General features: G+C 54.4%; 9 protein-coding genes across 9 annotated transcripts; 6 read left to right on the top strand and 3 right to left on the bottom strand.

The window, feature by feature from the left end:
* Nucleotides 1-595: 595 nt before the first annotated feature.
* On the top strand, nt 596-1,090 carry PFLUO_LOCUS7526 (uncharacterized protein; the record flags this gene model as incomplete). The annotated part of the gene is made up of 1 exon (XM_073785180.1): nt 596-1,090. One exon carries the CDS (start codon nt 596-598, stop codon nt 1,088-1,090), a length of 495 nt encoding a protein of 164 aa, XP_073641561.1.
* Nucleotides 1,091-1,769: 679 nt separating this feature from the next.
* On the top strand, nt 1,770-3,250 carry PFLUO_LOCUS7525 (uncharacterized protein; the record flags this gene model as incomplete). Its single annotated transcript, XM_073785179.1, has 4 exons — nt 1,770-2,262; nt 2,327-2,554; nt 2,605-2,694; nt 2,745-3,250. The coding sequence occupies 4 exons, from the start codon at nt 1,770-1,772 to the stop codon at nt 3,248-3,250; spliced, it is 1,317 nt and encodes a 438-aa protein (XP_073641560.1).
* Nucleotides 3,251-3,410: 160 nt separating this feature from the next.
* On the top strand, nt 3,411-6,365 carry PFLUO_LOCUS7524 (5-bisphosphate 5-phosphatase; the record flags this gene model as incomplete). Its single annotated transcript, XM_073785178.1, has 1 exon — nt 3,411-6,365. One exon carries the CDS (start codon nt 3,411-3,413, stop codon nt 6,363-6,365), a length of 2,955 nt encoding a protein of 984 aa, XP_073641559.1.
* Nucleotides 6,366-6,469: 104 nt separating this feature from the next.
* PFLUO_LOCUS7523 (uncharacterized protein) lies at nt 6,470-8,268 on the bottom strand (the record flags this gene model as incomplete). Its single annotated transcript, XM_073785176.1, has 4 exons — nt 6,470-7,420; nt 7,487-7,938; nt 7,994-8,165; nt 8,215-8,268. 4 exons carry the CDS (start codon nt 8,266-8,268, stop codon nt 6,470-6,472), a joined length of 1,629 nt encoding a protein of 542 aa, XP_073641558.1.
* A 56-nt stretch (nt 8,269-8,324) lies between these two features.
* On the bottom strand, nt 8,325-10,022 carry PFLUO_LOCUS7522 (mitochondrial; the record flags this gene model as incomplete). The annotated part of the gene is made up of 3 exons (XM_073785175.1): nt 8,325-8,563; nt 8,613-9,173; nt 9,224-10,022. The coding sequence occupies 3 exons, from the start codon at nt 10,020-10,022 to the stop codon at nt 8,325-8,327; spliced, it is 1,599 nt and encodes a 532-aa protein (XP_073641557.1).
* A 662-nt stretch (nt 10,023-10,684) lies between these two features.
* On the top strand, nt 10,685-12,978 carry PFLUO_LOCUS7521 (uncharacterized protein; the record flags this gene model as incomplete). Its single annotated transcript, XM_073785174.1, has 2 exons — nt 10,685-11,750; nt 11,807-12,978. The coding sequence occupies 2 exons, from the start codon at nt 10,685-10,687 to the stop codon at nt 12,976-12,978; spliced, it is 2,238 nt and encodes a 745-aa protein (XP_073641556.1).
* Nucleotides 12,979-13,251: 273 nt separating this feature from the next.
* PFLUO_LOCUS7520 (uncharacterized protein) lies at nt 13,252-15,063 on the top strand (the record flags this gene model as incomplete). The annotated part of the gene is made up of 5 exons (XM_073785173.1): nt 13,252-13,301; nt 13,412-13,730; nt 13,828-14,049; nt 14,109-14,303; nt 14,365-15,063. The coding sequence occupies 5 exons, from the start codon at nt 13,252-13,254 to the stop codon at nt 15,061-15,063; spliced, it is 1,485 nt and encodes a 494-aa protein (XP_073641555.1).
* A 46-nt stretch (nt 15,064-15,109) lies between these two features.
* On the bottom strand, nt 15,110-16,431 carry PFLUO_LOCUS7519 (E3 ubiquitin-protein ligase rad18; the record flags this gene model as incomplete). The annotated part of the gene is made up of 3 exons (XM_073785172.1): nt 15,110-15,677; nt 15,739-15,856; nt 15,909-16,431. The coding sequence occupies 3 exons, from the start codon at nt 16,429-16,431 to the stop codon at nt 15,110-15,112; spliced, it is 1,209 nt and encodes a 402-aa protein (XP_073641554.1).
* Nucleotides 16,432-16,660: 229 nt separating this feature from the next.
* Nucleotides 16,661-18,304, top strand: PFLUO_LOCUS7518 (uncharacterized protein; the record flags this gene model as incomplete). Its single annotated transcript, XM_073785171.1, has 8 exons — nt 16,661-16,708; nt 16,757-16,812; nt 16,873-17,114; nt 17,166-17,344; nt 17,395-17,671; nt 17,719-17,862; nt 17,914-18,090; nt 18,144-18,304. 8 exons carry the CDS (start codon nt 16,661-16,663, stop codon nt 18,302-18,304), a joined length of 1,284 nt encoding a protein of 427 aa, XP_073641553.1.
* Between the last annotated feature and the right edge of the window lie 289 nt (nt 18,305-18,593).

Below are 18,593 nucleotides of genomic sequence, written 5' to 3'. Positions count from 1 at the left end.
ATCCTGTCGCCTGAAACATATCATGTCGAATATAGATGTTCTGTTCACATTGGCTGTAAATTCTCCTCTCGTTTGGCTGTATCTACCCCATTTCAGATACTGTCGGGATCACGAAATCTAGCCGAGTTCACCGGATTATGGCCATTTTAGATACTGCTTTTCCGTCCTAACACTAAGCTGTATCTATTGAAAAATTAGCGTAGTTGGTATATGCGCCCTTGTCAAGAGTAGGATCGGCGTTTTTATCAGATCTGCCATCCTGGAGATGGCCAACCCGATAGACAGGCGCGTACTATGCAGCCACTAAGATTGGAGCTGTCTGGATTGCAGTATATGCCACCGCATGCCCATCGAGCGCACGGGCCCGACTGTACGGCTTATGAAGCATCCCGAGCCCCAGCCACCTTAACTGAGAAGCTTTCCTCCCTTTGGCCTGCTAACGCTTCCGCCTTCCTCCCTGACAACCACTCGATCACCTACTGGTGTACCTCTATCCTCCAACAATCGACCTTGAACTCCATTCTCAAGAAGAGCTGTTCAATCACCTCGCAAAGTGGTATCCTTGCTAGTGTGAGATCGCCAATCACAGAGCAAAATGGTGTCCAGCGAAGATATTGGCTACTTGCGTCGATGTGTAAAGCTAGCCCGCGAAGCGCTCGATGCCGGTGATGATCCGTTTGGGTCAGTGCTTGTAGATGCCACCGGCAAGATTCTCAGGGAGGATCGTAACCGGACCAAGACCGAGGCAGACGTCACCTTGCATCCGGAGTTCACGCTGGCCATTTGGGCCCAAAAGCACCTGGCGCCCGCCGACCGCGCTACTGCCACTGTCTACACTTCTGGTGAGCACTGTCCAATGTGCACGGCTGCTCACGCGTATGCGGGGCTGGGACGAATCGTCTATGCTAGTTCTTCCGCGCAACTGCTACAGTGGAGGACGCAATTAGGCCTGAAAGCTGGATCTGTTGTTCCGCTCCCAATTAATCAGATTGCGCCGGGTCTGATCGCGGATGGTCCGGCTCCAGGTCTGGATGAAGAGATTCATGAGCTGCATCGACTGAAGCAGGCTCGAGATCCAGCCGAATCATAGGTGCTAAACGGCGAATGTAGATTGAGGGGGATAGGTGTATTTCAGACATGGGTACAATGCTTGTTACTTTTCCAAGACGATAGTGTACCGTACTACTACTCGGAGAGAAATTACGAGAGGGCAACGGTTAGCAGATGGCGCTAGGTCTAATCCTTCAGAGTGAGTTCCAGAAGCTTGAAGGAAGCTTCGCTAGGTATTTTGCTAGAAAAAGGGCCTCAAAAAAAGGAAACAAATTTTGCTACAAATCCATGAGAACTTCGAGAGGATTGAACTGTTAATTCCGTTAATGGTATGTGCTCAATGAGCCTGGTGTCTTTATAAAGAGCGGCGGCGGCTAAGAAAGGGAACCACCACCCGGCAGAAGAAAGATGGTACAGACCTCTGTGTGTATCTCGATTGGATGAAACCCATTTTTCTTTCTCTATAACTACTTCTTTCAATTCTCGTTATCGACGGCATGTATAGTAAAAGCTTTGGTTCATATCACTACATCCCTTGAATAGCTATTAGCTATAGCTATGAATAACGATCAGCTGTAGATCTCCACTCGGGCCTCGGCCTGTGCAACTCCAGCTTCACGCGCAGCCGAATCCCCGCATAAAATAGAACACATGTCGCCCATTCCTCACGACCACAATAATGCATTAACAGCTTATCCACCAACACCACCACCACCGTCATGTCACGCAAAATTCACCACCCGACAGCACCATACAGCGAGCCGCTCCTCCCACAACTCGACATCCCAAATCCCTACTACACAGACCTCCACCACAATCTGCGTGCCTTTGTCCGCGAGTACGTCGACACCTCGATCGCGCCGTTTGCACAGGAATGGGAAGCAGCAGGCCAAGTGCCCGAGGCCGTGCGCCGCCGGCACTGCGAGCTGGGGTTTGGGATCGTGCACCCGCTCACCTCCGAACAAGACTCGGCCGGTCTGGCTCTGCCGGGGAATGTGCCCCGTGAGAAGTGGGATACATGGTGCTCGCTGATCGTGTCGGATGAGATGACCCGCGTTGGGTTCGTGGGTGTCATTTGGGGTCTCGGGGGTGGGAATGGTATTGGCTGTCCGCCTGTCGCGAAATTTGGGACGCCCGAGCAGCGGACGCGCTGGTTGCCCGGTGTTGCGAAGGGGGATATTCGGTTTTGTTTAGGCATTACGGAGCCGGATGGTATGTCTACCTTGTATTATGTCTTTTGCAGTGATATATTGAGCCACAAACTGACGGTTCATAGCTGGCTCCGATGTGGCCAATATCCGCACCACAGCCAAGCGCGACGGTGACCATTACATTGTCAACGGCGCAAAGAAGTGGATCACCAATGGCCTCTGGGCCGACTACTGCACCGCGGCTGTCCGGACTGGTGGCTCCGGCCGATCGGGGATCAGCCTGCTGGTCATTCCCTTGGCCGCGCAGGGCGTGACTCGCCGGCGCATGTATAACTCTGGTGTGAATGCGAGCGGTAAGTGTTTCCCCGAGGATATTAGACCAAACCCAACTGACATCGGATAGGATCGACCTTCATTGAGCTGGACGATGTTCGCGTCCCCGTGGATAACCTGATCGGGGAAGAGAACAAGGGCTTCGCACTGATCATGTCCAGTACGTTTCCCGACCCACCAATGAGCCTGAAAGCTACTAACCTATCGAAGACTTCAACCCCGAGCGCCTCGCACTAGCGTGTGCGTCCCTCCGCCTCGCGCGCGTCTGCGCCGAAGACGCCTTCAACTACGCCATCCAGCGCGAGACGTTCGGCTCGCCTCTGATCCAGAAGCAAGCGATTCAATCCAAGATCTTCAAGTTCGGACTGATGATCGAGCCCGCCTACGCATTCATGGAACAACTCGTCAATATCCTCGAGCTAACCAAAGACCGGCCCGTCGACGACGTCAAGATCGGGGGCATGACTGCGCTGCTGAAGGTCATGTCGACGCGGGCGCTGGAGAAGAGTGTTCGGGAAGCGCAGCAGATTCTCGGCGGAGCTGGATATAACAAGGCTGGCAAGGGGGCCAGGATCGAGCAGATTAGTCGCGACGCAAGAGTTCATGTTGTTGGTGGTGGGAGTGAGGAGATCATGATGGGATTGGCGCTACAGGAGGAGACGAAGGCGTTAAGGACAAGGAAAAAGGCGCTGGAGAAGCGGCAGTCCAAGGTGTGAATGATTCGGAGGGTTTGATTGTACATCTAAGTATGGGAGGATGCGTGCGTATATATTGAGGAAGACGCGTCAAGCTTGTCAGGTTAGTCATCGGAAGTATACATTTAGTTAGACATGTGGGGAAAAGCGTCACTTCGCGTTCGACACTCCCTCGTCCACCATGGAAAGCTTCGACGATGCGTCCCTCGTTGGCCCCGTGTCCGAGGATCCCGCTGCGGTCGACAACAACCCGGACCCGATTGCTGGGAAAGTCTCCTCCGATCGGGCCTCCACAAATGGCTCGCAGCAAGGCCTGAATGAAGGCGTTGGGCTAGCCGCAGATGCCTTGATCACGCCCGAGTTCCCTCCCTTATCGTTCAACCTACTCTCAAACAACCAGGCCGCCGACGACGAGGGCGATGGCGAGGATGAAGAGCCTCGTGTAGCCACCTCCTTCGAGCGCGAGTCCTCGCCCACGTCAGCGCAGAAGTTCCGATCGGGACTGGATAACAATGAGGATGAGGGGATCAGCCGCATGCACAAATTCACGCTCTACGAGACCGCAACCCGGTTCTACATGGTCGGCATCAATATGGCGGAGACGCGCTTTCGCATCCTCAAGATCGATCGGACTTCGGACTCGGGCGAGCTGAGCATCACGGAGGATGATATGGTCTACACCAAGAAGGAGATGGTGCAGTTGCTGGACGCCATCGATGATGGGAACAAGAGCTCGGGTGGATTGGTCCAGAGATGCAGTGCGTGGGCCCTGCTCGGCTTCATCCGGTTCACGGGAGCCTATTACATGCTCCTCGTCACCAAGCGGAGCCAGGTAGCCATGCTGGGTGGCCACAATGTCTATCAGGTTGATGGGACGGAACTCATCTCGCTAACGGCGGCGGACTCGTCTTGGACCAAGACGGAGAAACACTCCGAGGAGGCTCGCTATATTACCATCCTGAACTATCTCGACCTCAGTCGGTCTTTCTACTTCAGTTATTCCTACAATATCACCCGCACGCTGCAGCAGAACATCTGCCGGGAACGCAAAGGTCATCAGGATGGACTACCCAAACGCTTGCCGCCAGATTACAGCACCATGTTTATCTGGAATCATCACCTTTTGGGTCCTGCTGCGGCCAGTCTCAAAAATCCCTACGAATGGTGTCTCCCCATCATCCATGGCTATGTGGACCAGAGCAAGATGAGCGTGTTTGGACGGACGGTCTACATTGCCATCATCGCGCGACGCTCCCGGTTCTTTGCGGGAGCACGTTTTCTGAAACGCGGTGCGAATGATTTGGGATACGTGGCCAACGATGTGGAGACCGAACAAATTGTCTCGGAGCAGACGACAACATCCTTCCACTCTGCGGGTCCAATCCTCCACGCCAACCCGCACTACACTTCATATGTTCAACACCGTGGGAGCATTCCTCTCTATTGGACTCAGGAGAACACCGGCGTGTCCCCCAAGCCAGATATTGAACTCAATCTGGTTGACCCCTTCTACTCTGCGGCCGCCTTGCATTTTGATAATTTGTTTGAAAGATACGGAGCTCCCATCTATGTTTTGAATCTGGTGAAATCTCGAGAGCGAACACCGAGAGAATCGAAGCTGCTCAAGGAGTTTACCAACGCCGTCACTTATTTAAATCAGTTTCTTCCTTCGGACAAGAAGCTCATCTACAAGGCCTGGGATATGAGCCGTGCAGCTAAGAGCCGTGATCAAGATGTCATCGCGACGTTGGAGGGGATCGCAGGAGACATCATGCCGACCACTGGCTTCTTCAAAAACGGCAGTGATGCCGAATCTGGCTTGCGGGTTCAAAATGGCGTCGCAAGAACGAATTGCATTGATTGCCTCGACCGAACCAACGCCGCACAGTTTGTCATTGGAAAGCGGGCCCTCGGCTACCAGCTTCATGCTCTCGGCGTGATCGATGGGACGACGGTGGAGTACGACACTGATGCCATCAATCTGTTCACAAACATGTGGCACGACCACGGAGACACCATCGCCATCCAATACGGCGGCTCACATCTGGTCAATACCATGGCGACATACCGCAAAATCAATCAGTGGAGCAGCCATTCCCGGGATATGGTAGAGAGCTTCAAGCGGTACTACAATAATTCGTTCCTTGACGCTCAACGCCAGGAGGCATACAACCTGTTTCTGGGCAACTACATCTACGCGCAGGGTTCTCCGATGCTGTGGGATCTTTCGACGGATTATTACCTGCATCACGCCGACCCGCGATCCTATCTGGAAAAAAAACGACCAAACTACATTTCCTGGTATACGCCCGAGAACTTGAAGGAGAAGGAAATGCCGCCCCTTCCATCCCGTCCAAGAGAATCACTGTCCCATTTTGACGACTACTGGCTCGAATACTATCGCCCTCTCGCCCTGTCAAGCCTCTCCAAGATCTTCTCCTACAAAATGACCTCGACTCTCCGCTACATCCCTCCTCCCCGTCCAGGACTCGGCACAACCGACCCCAGCCCCTTTGTCCAGCGAATTCCACCAGACCAACTTCCCCGTGACCGTCCATCAACGCGAAGCGTCAAGATCCAAGAACCGTCCGACAGCCGCAATGCCCTGTCCACAACCCCAATCCCCGAGCCCCCTTCAGCAGAGAAACTTCCCCCAGCAACAGGGATAATCAAAGAACCATCATACCAAGACCTGCCACCATCCCGCATCCCGCCCATCGACGCACCCCCCTCCACACCAAGCAAAGCCCAAATCGCACAGTGGACTCTCGGCCAACTCGTCTCGGACTCATTAAACCCATCCGTCACAGCCACCGAAGCAGAAGAATACGAGCGCTACATCAACCACCCGCTCAAAGTCCCGCTCGTCATCACCTCCGAAGACGAAATGACCGCCGCCTCTCTGCGCGAGCATAAGCCCAACCTCGATCTGCTCGAGTATGCCGATAAGACGAATGTCGAGGAGTCCGCGCTTGAGGCGAACGCCGAGGAGAATATGGCTGATTATGCGGAGTTCCTACGCGTCTCGCAGGATGGGTTGACTGTCGTCGGGGAGGATTATGAGAAGAAGAGGTATAAGCGCTACCGGCAGTGGCTGCGTGGGAAGAGTCTTTTCAAGCAGAGGGTTGGTGTTTGAATTTACGAGGTTATGATATTATGATTTGTGGTTTTATGATTGGCAATTAATGAGTAATGACTGAATGATACCCCGATGCACAATACATTTCTATCTGTACACCCTCATGACCTCTCATCATCTCCCGCGCTGCCAACATCAGCATAAAGCAGATCCCCTAATTCTGCATCCGCATCAACCAGTGCCTGCAACTCCTTCTCGACACTCTCCTGTGCCTGTTTCTGCTCTTCATCGACAGAGGTATCGGCTCCAGCGATAGGATTCTGCAAAGCATATTTAAGCAAGAATGCTGCACCCTGCAGCGCACGCTTTAATTCATCCAGAGAATTGATCTTCTTCTTCTGTTCCCTCTCTTCCTCGAGAACATGCAACCAGCACGCGCACAGCCCGCCGAGGATCTCTCCGCGCCAGCGCCAGATGCGCGGGTGCGCGTTGAGAACCACTGCTCTTGTGGCATTTGCTGCGGCGAGGAGGAGGGGTGGGTGCGCTGCGCCGAAGGGATTTGAGAGCGTCGTGTAAAGGATGGGTACGAGGTCTTGGAGGTATTTTGTTGTGTGGATGCGCAGTTCAGTTACCCAGACGGCGACCTGTTCCATCAGAAAAGTGGACAGACGGGGGTACGGGAATGAGGCGGAGGTGGTGGTAGCGACGGAAGTTGGTGTTGAAGAGCTGATGTGGTGAAATGAGGAGATGAGATTCGCGCGAAGGATTTTCGTCATGTGCGTTGTGTATGCTTCATTATTTGTTTCGGGGCTGTAGGCGGTTTGAAATAGTGCCCGTAATGCTGGGTACGCTGCGCCCAGGAGTTTGAGGGATATGTCTTCTGGTGTGATGGTGGGTAGAGACAGGAGACATGGCGTGACGGCGTCTTCGAAGACAGAGGCGAGGTTTGTTCGTCGAAGAATATCGGATTTGTTTTCTCGGATTGGGGACAGAAGTTGAGTGAGAAGATGACATCCTTTTGTTTTGAATGGGAGGCTTGTGTCGTCTATCAAAGCCAGAATCGTTGGCACTAGAAACGGGAAATCTGCTTCGATATATGTTTGATCAGTCACCTGTATCAAAATATTAGCGAGCGAGTCAAGAGGAATAAATCTGTGTGGGTTGCATGAAATGCATACAGGATACTGCGCCATGATCCATTCCAGAACCGCACTCGCGTAGAGATCACTACCCTTCCACGGCCTGGCTTCCTCGTCCAAAATGCTCGCATCGAAGCGAGCCAGCGGCACGGGATGGAAATTCCTGCGGCCAGCGCCGGTGATGGCGGGGTTTCTGGTCCGGGTGAAAAGAGGCCGGATCTTCTCTTTAAGGATCTGCTGGAGGGTGGATCGGAGTGCGGCTTCATTCTCTGATCCAGTCGCCTGGCTGTACAACTGCAGCGCTGCAGTCGCGTTCGCGAAGCTGTCTGCTGTGGTCCACGGATCTTCTGTGGATGTGAAACTCGCCAGTGCGACGATGGGGTCGGATGGATTTGCTGCCTTGTGGATTGGCAGTGTCTTATTTAAAAGCACTAACACTGCGATGGCATGTTCGGATATGGATCTGCTCTCATCCAGAGCTTGTTGGGTTTCTTGTTTTGCGTTAGTTGGTAGGAATGCAGCCCCGATTCCCTAGGTGGGACACACCGTCTGTGATATCGGCAGCTTCATCGAATGTGACTGCAAAGACCGGCGATGGCAGAGCAGCTGCGCTGATCCACTCGTAGACGTGGTTCAGGGCCTGTTCATCATCGTCCGACAAAGGCCGGACCTCGCGGGCCTCGAGAAAGGCACGAACCAGCCGCAGGCTTTCGCCCGTCTAGAAATAATTCAGCCAACTGGCCAGACTGAGCTGAATGATGACTTACATTGTCTGTGGACGACACCTCTTGCCACAATTGGCGTAGATTACCTAGGGGCATGTTGCAGAAGGGGTGGTGGATGACAAATTGTGGAAGTGAATGAATCAATTGATTTTCTACAAGCCCAACTCGACCCGCTGCCGTCGCACTTCGTCCAGTGCCTGTTCCTTGCTGATCCCCGGCCGCAACAATTGCACATTCATCACCACCGTGAGCGCCCTGCTCATCCACGGGCCTTTTCTGGCCTCCAATGCCTTCATAATCTCGTCGCCATTTACAATGGGTTTCAACTCGCATACGTCTTCTAGGTCTTTGTCTACTATGTACGCTAGGAACCGGTCGTACTCGTGCACCACTGCTGTCGCGGTCAGATAATAATCCATCAAAAGACGTATTGGTCTTACCGGTGAAATCGCGCCCGGCCATGATTTCCTGTAGCAGGGCCAGCAGCATGCAGATCCGCCAGTCCTTGCCCCATGACCGTATCAGCAATCCAATCTGTTGTCGGATCTCTGCCGGCGACCCGTTCACGCTGTCGTCGAGTAGAGAGGACTTGGTCTCGATGATTTCCTCATAGTTCCGTGAGGCATCGCGCAAGATAGTGAGTGTCTTGTTATCAATGCGCAGACTTTCTCGGGCAACTTCGACCGCTCGTGGCGCCACGTGTTTGGCCTTGGCTCCCTTCACCTGCCGTTCAGGAATAGACATCCACGGAGCAAACGCTGCGACGACCCACGCATAGTAGACGGTTGTCTCATCGCGCACCAGTATCCGCCGGACGCGTTCTGCAGCTGCGCGGACGTCACTGTTCTCCTCGGTCTCTGGAGAGAGGAGCCGAATGAGCGCATTGTATGCTAGAGACCACGTCGTCGTATCAGCAGCGACTCCGTCTTGGTGGTTTGCAAAAATCGTATGATAAAGGTCCAGTCGGTCGATGAACTGGAGCGCGCCACGAGGATCAGGGCCTGCAGCCGGTCAGGAAAAGCAACTACTGCCCGCGATCAAGCTTCCTTACCTTTCAGCATCTTCTCCAGCTCAGTTGCAACACGCTCCTTGCTGATTTTGAGCTTCAATGCCACACTGATATCCTCATTCTGCATCGCCCGTTCCGTCTCAGGGTCTATTTGGTACCCTAGTCTGCTCGCGAACCGGATCAATCGAAGCACGCGCAGCGGGTCATCTCGGAAAGTCTGGTATGGTTCCATCGGCGTTCGGATGAGCTTATTCCGCATGTCCTCCAGCCCGTGCTCTGTCAGGTCCTCCAGCCGCGACTCGTTGAGATTGTAGAAAAGCGCATTGATCGTCGCATCTCGCCGCAGTGCGTCCTCGGTTGCCGTGCCAAACTCCATCTGCGGATTCCGGCTTTCCTCTGAGTATGTCTCTTTTCGTAGATTGACCAGGTCAATATCCAGGCCGAAGATTTTCGTCGTGACCGTTTCCAGGTGCTTGGACTTCTCCGGGTTGGCCTCGATTTTGTGGAGGCTCACAATCGCATCGTGCATCTTTCCCTCTGGCAGGCTCTGTTTGTACTTTTCCAGGTTTTGCGGGTCATCCAGATACTGCTTCAGCGCCATGCCGAACTGGTAACCAGTCATGCTGCTGATCCCAACGTCGATGTCATGGCTGTCCACCCCGAGCAGCTTGTCTCTGACCCAGCCGCCTGTGAAGCGCAACACGGTTTCTGGATGATTCCTTACATCGCTCCCTCCCTCGACAATTTCCTGGTCTCGGATGTACTGTGCGACGTCAAGAAGGAGGGTGCGCAGGGTGTTCTCGAGTGGAGTGAGCTCGATGGTGGGAATGGTGTGATTCATTGCGGAGGAGCTGTGCGGCGCGGGGGAGGGGGAGATGCGTCGTCTCTTGGTGACTCGTTCTGAAGAAGGAGAATCTCGTTTGCAGCCATTCATGAGAGAGCGACAAAAAATACAAGGCCGGAGGGTGGTGAGTGTCGGCGCAGCTGTCTGTCGCGGAAGAACTGCTCTCGGTGGGCGGACGCGGGCAGGTGGAGTATTGCAGGGTGGGCGACAGGCCTCAAGAAAGGGACGTAGAGAAGGCAGCCTGGGCATTGACTGCTGCTGCTGCCATGCAGAGAATATCAAGAGGAAGTGAGGGTAAAGAAAAAGAAAGAACAAAGAGCGGCTGGAGATCAAGCAGGCCTCACCTCACGTGGCATGCGGTAGTCATTCAGTTTCTCCCATATCCAATGATTGTTTCCTGCTTCTGCAACAACACTGGACTGACAAGCAACACACTCCCTCTCCTCATTCCCTTAACTACTCACAGCACATCCCTTGGCGATCGCCTTATCTGTCAGCCTCGGCTCTCTTGCTGGTCGGAGTCCGCTCTTGGCTTTCTGCCCACCAACCTCCTGCGCACGAACTATCTGTCCTTCTCCGCTCACCACGCCATTCTCTCCCAGTCAATGGGGCTTCCAGATCCACGCCCAACTCTTTGAATACGCGCCAAGCAGCTGTCCATGACATCACCGGGAGATGCTGCCCCGGTTAAACCTCCGCCGTCCTTCTCCCCCGGCGTTCCTCGTGGCGCTTCCAAGTCGCGACATCCGGAGCAGCGCGAGTCCACTGCATCGTTAGACTCGGAGCTGGCAGAGTCGCGGACGGAGTCTTCTCCCACTCCGCCTCTGTCAGCCACCAGTTCCGAGCTTCCAATCCGCACCGACTCTCGCACGTTGAGATCCTCCACCCCGCAATTAGCCAGGTCGTCGCTCGGCTCGCCCTTTGATGCTCAAGTGGACGGCTCGGATGATCTCAGATCAGTAATTACCCGGTCTTTCTCGCCCACAATTGCGGTGTATGCCTCCGAGGATACCGATGAATTGGTACGCAATAAGGGGTTCAAGGGTGGATTCGGGGAGCTGATCCGCCCCTTTGGAGAAACCGTCCCGGGTAAAGTGGTCATTCGGGATAGCGTCGGGGCAAGTCGTGCCTGGGAAGACTATGGGGTGCGATTTGTGGACCTCAAAGGGTTTGGTCGGGCTCCCCTTGGTCGAGATGCGCGGGATTCACCGTTGACGCAGATGGAGGAGGTGCTGGAGAAGCACTTGGAGTCTTCAGATATCTCGCTGTCCGGGTCGATTCGGCCCAAGGATGCGCTAGGGCTGCCACCAATGTCACCATTGTGCAAATTGCTCTTCCGACAACTTCTATCGGCAACACATCCTGCGCCGCACGAGACGTTTGGCCATCCGGTGGCTAGTGTCATTGCCATCAGCTCGCGCAATACAGCACCTTTGGAGACACTGAGACAGCTCTACGCCGGGAGCAGTACCGGTGAGCAGCGGTTACCTGATTGGGTTCATCAGGAGTATCTGCGGTATTACGTCTTGGTCCATGATGAAGAACGAGATGATTTTGACGAGTCTACAAAACTCTACGATCAGATGAAGCGGCATTTTGGTCTCCACTGCCACCTCTTGAGACTTCGGAGCAGTCAATGTGTAGTGACGGATGATGACAGCATCCAACTACCCCAGTCCGAATGGCTATCACCGTTAGAGCGCCTCTCGGGGGCAGGAGAAGCAGGTAGGACCAATTATAATTATCACCCCAAAGAAGGCGTTGCTGACTTTTGTTGCTAGAAACCTTAGTGGATCTGGACACGGATGGAACCCCGTGTTTGTTCGATTCCGATGTCACCGCAATCCGGACCTTTATTCGCGAGCTAGTGGCGCAATCGGTGATCCCCTTCATGGAGAACCGCGTGGCCGTCTGGAACGACCAAGTGGCATCTCGAAGGCGCGGGATCAGTGGGCGGTTCATGTCCATGTCGCGGCGCTGGGCCGGGTTTGGGTCAAGCTCGCGCTCTAGCATGACCGGCTCGTCCAGCGGGAGCAGTGGGAACTACGACTCTGCACACAATTTCTACCAGCCGGACTCGCCAGAGGCAGTTTTGCGAAAGATGGCCGATTTTGCGTTTATGCTTCGCGACTGGAAGCTGTCTGCTTCAACTTACGAGATCGTCCGTTCGGATTTTGGCAATGACAAAGCATGGAAGTACCATGCCGGTGCGCATGAGATGTGCGCAGTGAGCATGCTCTTGAACCCTATGGCCATGTCGTCCAAGATCAAGCTCGAGAACGTCGACCAGATGTTCGAGACCGCTTGCTACTCCTATCTAACGCGGTGCGATGACGCCCTACATGCCCTCCGATGTCTCGCGCTGGCTGTCGAGCTTCTCAAGTCCCGGGGTGGCACCGCCACCGAGAGCGCCGCCAAATGGGCCATGCGGGTCGTGGACTTTGGTCTGGTCGGCTCGGTGGGCCAGATTCTCTTCAGCGAGCGGATATCCGCCTGCTACGCCTCCAAGGTTCCCGTCAGCGGTGCCAAATGGGGTGCACGACGCAGGAAAGCTGGCATGTGGAGCATTCTCGCCGCGGACCAGTGGCTCAAGGCCGGCAAACCCACGCTGGCATCGGCGTGTCTGGAAGAAGCGGAACGACTGTACGCCGATGTTCTCGAGAACGATGGCATCTTCCCAATGCCCGAGATGCAGAGCTTTGTCGATGAGCTCCGCCATGCCGTGAAAATGGAATACTTAGGGTCACGAGGCTTTGATAATACTCAAGATGAGCCCGCCAGCGCCATCGAAACCCTAGGAGGCTTGGAGGAAACCAGCGAGAAGCTCGTCAGGCGCAACCACCGCCGCTCGCTCATCGGCCTGCCTACTCAGCTGGATACCGGGGCGCTCAACCTGGCCCAGGGGGCCAGGGATGCCGAGAACCCACCGAATGACGACTTTGAACGAGCATAGCAGGCCTTAATGATATGTAGTCGAATTGCCGCACATAAGAATAGAATACAGATCTTCGATGGTACAATGGCTATACCCTTCTTCTTGATCATAAATAGAACTAATCGATGGAGCTATTTGATCAACATCTTCTCTACAACTGCCCCATACAATATACCGAACCGTCACGTGTCGCTGCTTATCGATAAACGCAGGAGCTCATGCGGGCCTGGCTGGTTCTGTTATGGACCAACCCGCACTTCCACTGCCAACTCACCCCCAACCCGTCGCAAGATGAGCGACCTCCTCAACTACATCCTCAACAACGAGGATGCCTTCCGAAGGTACGTCCCGGCCAACCTCCAACTCTTCTCCCCAAGTTCCCTTCCTCCAAATGCAGAACCTCCAAAATAAGAACACACCAAAGTAAACTAAACGAATCGAATCGCTCCAGAAACCGCCTCCCATCCCTCTACTCCGACTTCACGCTCCAAAAACGAACAAACCCCGACGGCTACGCCGTCAACGTCGCCGCGTGGGAACAAGCGCTCAACCACGCCGCGAGACGCGGATACACTTCTTCGCGTGGTGTGCGCAGACGCTCCGGGTCGTTATCCGTGTCGGCGTCGTCCACGGCAAAACAAAGTACGGGAAATAATAACCCGTCGCTGCGGAAGAAGACGGATCATCTCGTTCTGAGGACCGATGAGTCGCTGCTGAGGGATTTGGAGAGTCCGGAGTGGGGGAGGCCTGTTGCGCTGGGGGCTGTGTTTGTATGTTTTTTTCCCTTTGTTTTACTTTCTTTATTGTGTGTGTCTTTTGTACACACACTTGAGATGTTGAGGTTGCTAATTTCGCTGTACTGTCCAGGAAGAGGCATTGCGCAAACATACCATGGTTGCTCTACCGGTTTATAGAACCATCGCTGGCAGCCTGCAGAAGAGTCAATGGCGGATCATTGATCCCGGGGCACTTAGTCCGTGGAATGTGATGAGTTGGGGGATGCGACAATTGAAAGGGATCGTGGTGGGGTCTGACGAGTCCGCGCCGAGGCTGCAGGTGCAGGAGTTGGTATTAGTTGAGAATCTACGAGTGAGTACCTTTTGGTTTGGATAAGAGTTGATCCAGACTTGCTGATCGACATCTTGTAGGAAACGGCAGATCTGGTTGTAAAGAAGGCCACGAGGGCCAATGCATCCAAGCTGGATCTTATATACTCCAAGGAAAGCTTCGTGGAAGAGTACGCTACGGTGCTGCATGATGCGACGGAGCTATCGGATGAAGATTTTGATGTGTTATTGCTCTATCTTTCGCGGGACACTGGGGCTATTGCGTATGATGGCAAGGTATGATGCCAGATTAGAGGGTATATACAAGATTCGTGATTTACTGACCAGCCACCGGCAGACCATCAAGTTCAAGTCTTCCAGTGATGAAACTCCCGCTATCACGCAGGAGGACACGACTATCGCCTCCATCAAGACCCTCCTCTCGACCATGTCAAAACAGGTCACGAATCTAGAGGCAAAAATCGAAGAGCTCAACATGTCCGCGAAGACGGCGCTGGCCAACAAGAACCGCATTTCCGCGCTATCAGCTGTGCGCTCCAAGAAGTTGGCCGAGGGCAATCTGAAACAGAGACTTGATACCCTGGTCCAATTGGAGCAGATCTATTCGAATATCGAGCAGGCTGCAGGACAGGTGGAGCTTGTTCGGGTGATGGAGGCGAGCACCGGTGTTCTCCGCGGACTGCATGCGCAGGTTGGTGGCGCAGAACGGGTGGAAGATGTGCTCGAGGAGTTGCGCGAGGAAATGACCAAGGTGGACGAGGTCGGGAGTATCATGAATGAAGCTGGGCCGGTCGTCGATGAGGGCGAGATTGATGATGAGCTCGAGGCGCTGGAGCAGGCCGAGCGCGACACAAAGGAGAAAGAAGAGGCGACGCAGACACAGCAGAAGCTCGCCGAGTTGGACAGGCTCAAGCAGGCCTCTGATGAGGCGGCTCGCAAGAAGCTGGCTGAGCAAAACGTGGATGCCGTGCTGGCGGAGAACATTGACAAACTCTCCGACATGTCGGTCGAAGATCGTCAGATGCTAGCGAAATAGGGAGAAAGCGATCGCTCGCCTGCAGGTGACCTTCAAATTCCTCGTGTCATCGAGGTGGGTTTAACGAATTGGCGTGCGGGTTGGATTCAAGAACGCCATAGACTGGCGGAGACACATCCACGTCCTTGGCAGTTGATGTTGTGGCAGGTTGTTCCAATGGGGATTCTTCGTGGGCAGCAGAGGCACCAGGGATCGTTGACCTGACAGCGGCATCGTTCCGTTTCCGTGCATTCGCAATCAGACGCTTGAAATCGCCGTCGTGAGAGGTACTCCAGTCGGCAGCATTGAAATCTTTGCGCATCACCGGGTTGTTCGCCACGAACAACGAAGGCGCCGCCGCGTGCCCTCCTTGAGTCCGCTCCCATACATCCAATTCCTGCAGCAAATCGCGTTTTGATTTTGGGTTTTTGGAGTCACAGTTCGCATTCCACAGGTTCATCCACTCGGTGTGACGCCTTTGCAACAGCTGCCGTGCGCCCCAGTCAGGGATGCCGAGATCACGGAGCTTTCTTCGCAACACGACGTCTTTCAAGATCGAATAGTTCATTGCGGGGATCCTCTCAGGCGGCTTAGTGGTGGGATGTGAGGCGATGCGGGCCGCAGATTGCAAGGATCTATATACACAATTTAGTCAGAGCTCGATACCCTTGATTCATGCAATGCACATAGACTTACCCAAAAGACTTGGTCTTCGGCGCAGTAGGGGTTCCTGGACAATCTCTATCAAGATGCGCAAAGACCGCTTCATTCTTCATCTTGCGGTGACAGATAGGACAATTAACAAGGCCATCCTCTGTAGTCCCGTTAGACCAGTCAGTGCGCGCAATACGTCAAAGATGCCATACCTGGAACGTAATCCTCATCCTGGCTGTCTTCAATAACTTCCGGGGCAGACGAAGAGCCTGGCACATCACTTCTCGACCTCTGCGATCTGGTGCGCACACCCTGCGGGCTACTCTGTGATCCTTCCAACCCCTCCCCGGGCCGCAGATCCAGTTTCCGCTTCTTAGGCGAAGACGGCCCATCCGGCGCGAGATCACCACGCGCAAGACGCGTAGCCTCCTTCTTAGCCAACTCCAGAACCTTTGGTCGTGCAGTCTGGAACGCATCGACTAGCTCCTGGACCGCCCAGTTGCGACGGAGCTTCAGCTCTTGGTCGGACGCGCGACACGCGGGACACTTCCCCTCGGTGCTCAGACAGCGGCGAATACAAAGCGAGCAGAACGTGTGGCTGCATGACGTGATGACCGGGTTGTCGAAAAAGTCCTTGCACACTTGGCAGCGCAGAGAAGACTCTAGCGGCGCGAGCAGAGACAGCGGAGTGTCCAACCAGTCGGTGGAGTCGGGGAGATCGAACGAATTTTCCATGGAGATGGAATGTGGGAGGAGGACGATCGGAAGAGAGTAGACATGGGCAGGCTGGCAGAAAATAGATGTAGCTCAGGAGAGAGGAACGGGCTTTTGTCCGTCTCTGCAAAGAAAGAAGCAACGGAAGAGTGGACGGAGGTAAGTCAAAGAGAGAGCCAAGACCCGCTGACTGACACGCGTTAAGTGGTGTCGCGTCTTCCCTCTTCTTGACTTCCGCACCACATCTGCCATGGCTGCTTCGTATCTGCCCGAGAACGTCCTCAATGAGCGGCGCACAGTATGGTCATTTCCATTTGTGATATTCCTAATACTCATGGCAATCCAGGTCACTTATCGCTCGCTGAGCCGCGCGCTCAAGGTGCATGCCACTTTGGCCAAGCAGTACGTCCACCTGCAACTCATGGAGTCATTTCTTACTGACGGGGTATTCGCTTCTCACAGGATGCTCTTCGATTTCCACCGTACCGAGAACGCAAAGAAACCCCAAAGCGTCCACGCGACCTATGTCATCTCCGGCATCCAAAAACCGCCACCACCACCCGAGACAAACGGCCATGGCGCGAACGACGAGGACGCAATTATGCAGAGCAGCCCTTACATGCCCAGCTCGATGCCGAACCAAGACCCCGCGGACGCGGTGCGCGTCACCTCCATCATCCTAACTCGCGAGGAGAACTTGGAAGGTGGGTGTTGTGAGGAAATATTGGGTCTTGTTCTAACCTGACCTTGCGCAGCTGCCAAATCCACCTTCGAGTCGGTCTCAACAATACATGTCTACAGTGTCCAGCCGACGGTGCTGCAGGACCTGAATGTCTTGACGGATGTGAGTCGGGAGACGTGGAGTGCGCATGTCCATGAGGATCCGTTGGAATTTGGGAAGCAATGGGGCATGATCCAGAACACGCATGTCCAGGTACGCTAGTTGGTCCACATTTGTCTACGAAGAGCTAACAGCTGGTCTAGCGGCGAACGGGGACACGGCCACCAGCACCAGCACCAGCACCAGCTCCGGCTGTGGAAGCGGCCAAAACGTCAGAATCGACGGTTCCAGCCAAGCGGCCGTTTCAGGAAGAGGCGCCTCCTAAAAAGGCGGATGAGCGGGCCTCGAAGCAATCCACTCCAGCTTCGGATTCGCAATCATCTGCGAAGCCAGCAACCAAGGCGGCGCCCAAGCGCGAGAAGAGTGATCTTTTCAGCTCATTTGCCAAGGCCAAGCCGAAACAGAAGAAGGCAGAGGATGGTCAGTTTCATTATTTCTTTGCCGAACATGAGCTTATACTTTCCCAGTGGTCCTTGACGACGCCTCGGAGGAGGAACCAGAGGAATTGTTCCCGGACCAGGGAGACAAAAAGACCGAACCGGCCAATCGTGAAAGCAGGAAAGAGCGCGAGGAAAAGCTCAAACAGATGATGGAGAATGACGACGGTGACGGTATGTATTTTGTGACCATTGCGTCTCCACCGCGCCTAAACGGAGTTTTAGATGAGGAAATGCCCGATGCCGACGAAGAGGAGCCACCCCGCGAGCCGACCCCACCAGTGGAGGCGCCACCAAAGCCAGCCGAGCTGAAGGAAGAAGCCACCGTCCAGGGTGGACGGCGGCGGGGCAAACGACAAGTCATCAAGAAGCGGACGGTCAAGGACGAAGAGGGGTATTTGGGTAAGCGAGTCTAGCTTGAGTTCGTCGTCCACCTAACTAATCACCACAAACAGTGACCCGAGAGGAAGCGACATGGGAGTCCTTCTCCGAAGATGAGCCGGCACCCAAAAAGAAACCCGCGGTCCAGGTGGGCAAGGGCAAGGCGGGCAAGGGCCAGGGCCAGGGCCAGGGCCAGGGCCAGGGGAACATTATGTCGTTCTTTGGGAAGAAGTAGCTACGTAGTTCACTAACGTTAATTAGTTAAGTCGTTATGGTCAGCCTTGTATAATTAATCTAGTTCGCTCTCCGCGCACTAACGCAGTACTAGATAATACAACCTTGTCCCTGGCCGATGTCACCCTGCGGGGAAATGTCGCCCGAGATCCAATTGCTTGTCTTTGCACTACAGACCGTGCTAGCCCTGATCTAGGTGTCGGGGGATTCGGAATGCACCCCTGGTTGCGATCGGCATCTGGGGGAGACTGGCTACTTAAGCTGAGCCTGGCCTGATCGGTTGGTGCTGC

Source organism: Penicillium psychrofluorescens (assembly GCF_964197705.1).
Source record: "Penicillium psychrofluorescens genome assembly, chromosome: 5".
Lineage (NCBI taxonomy): Eukaryota > Fungi > Ascomycota > Eurotiomycetes > Eurotiales > Aspergillaceae > Penicillium > Penicillium psychrofluorescens.
Note: the sequence above shows the minus strand (reverse complement) of the source record. Positions and strands in the feature narration are given on the sequence as shown.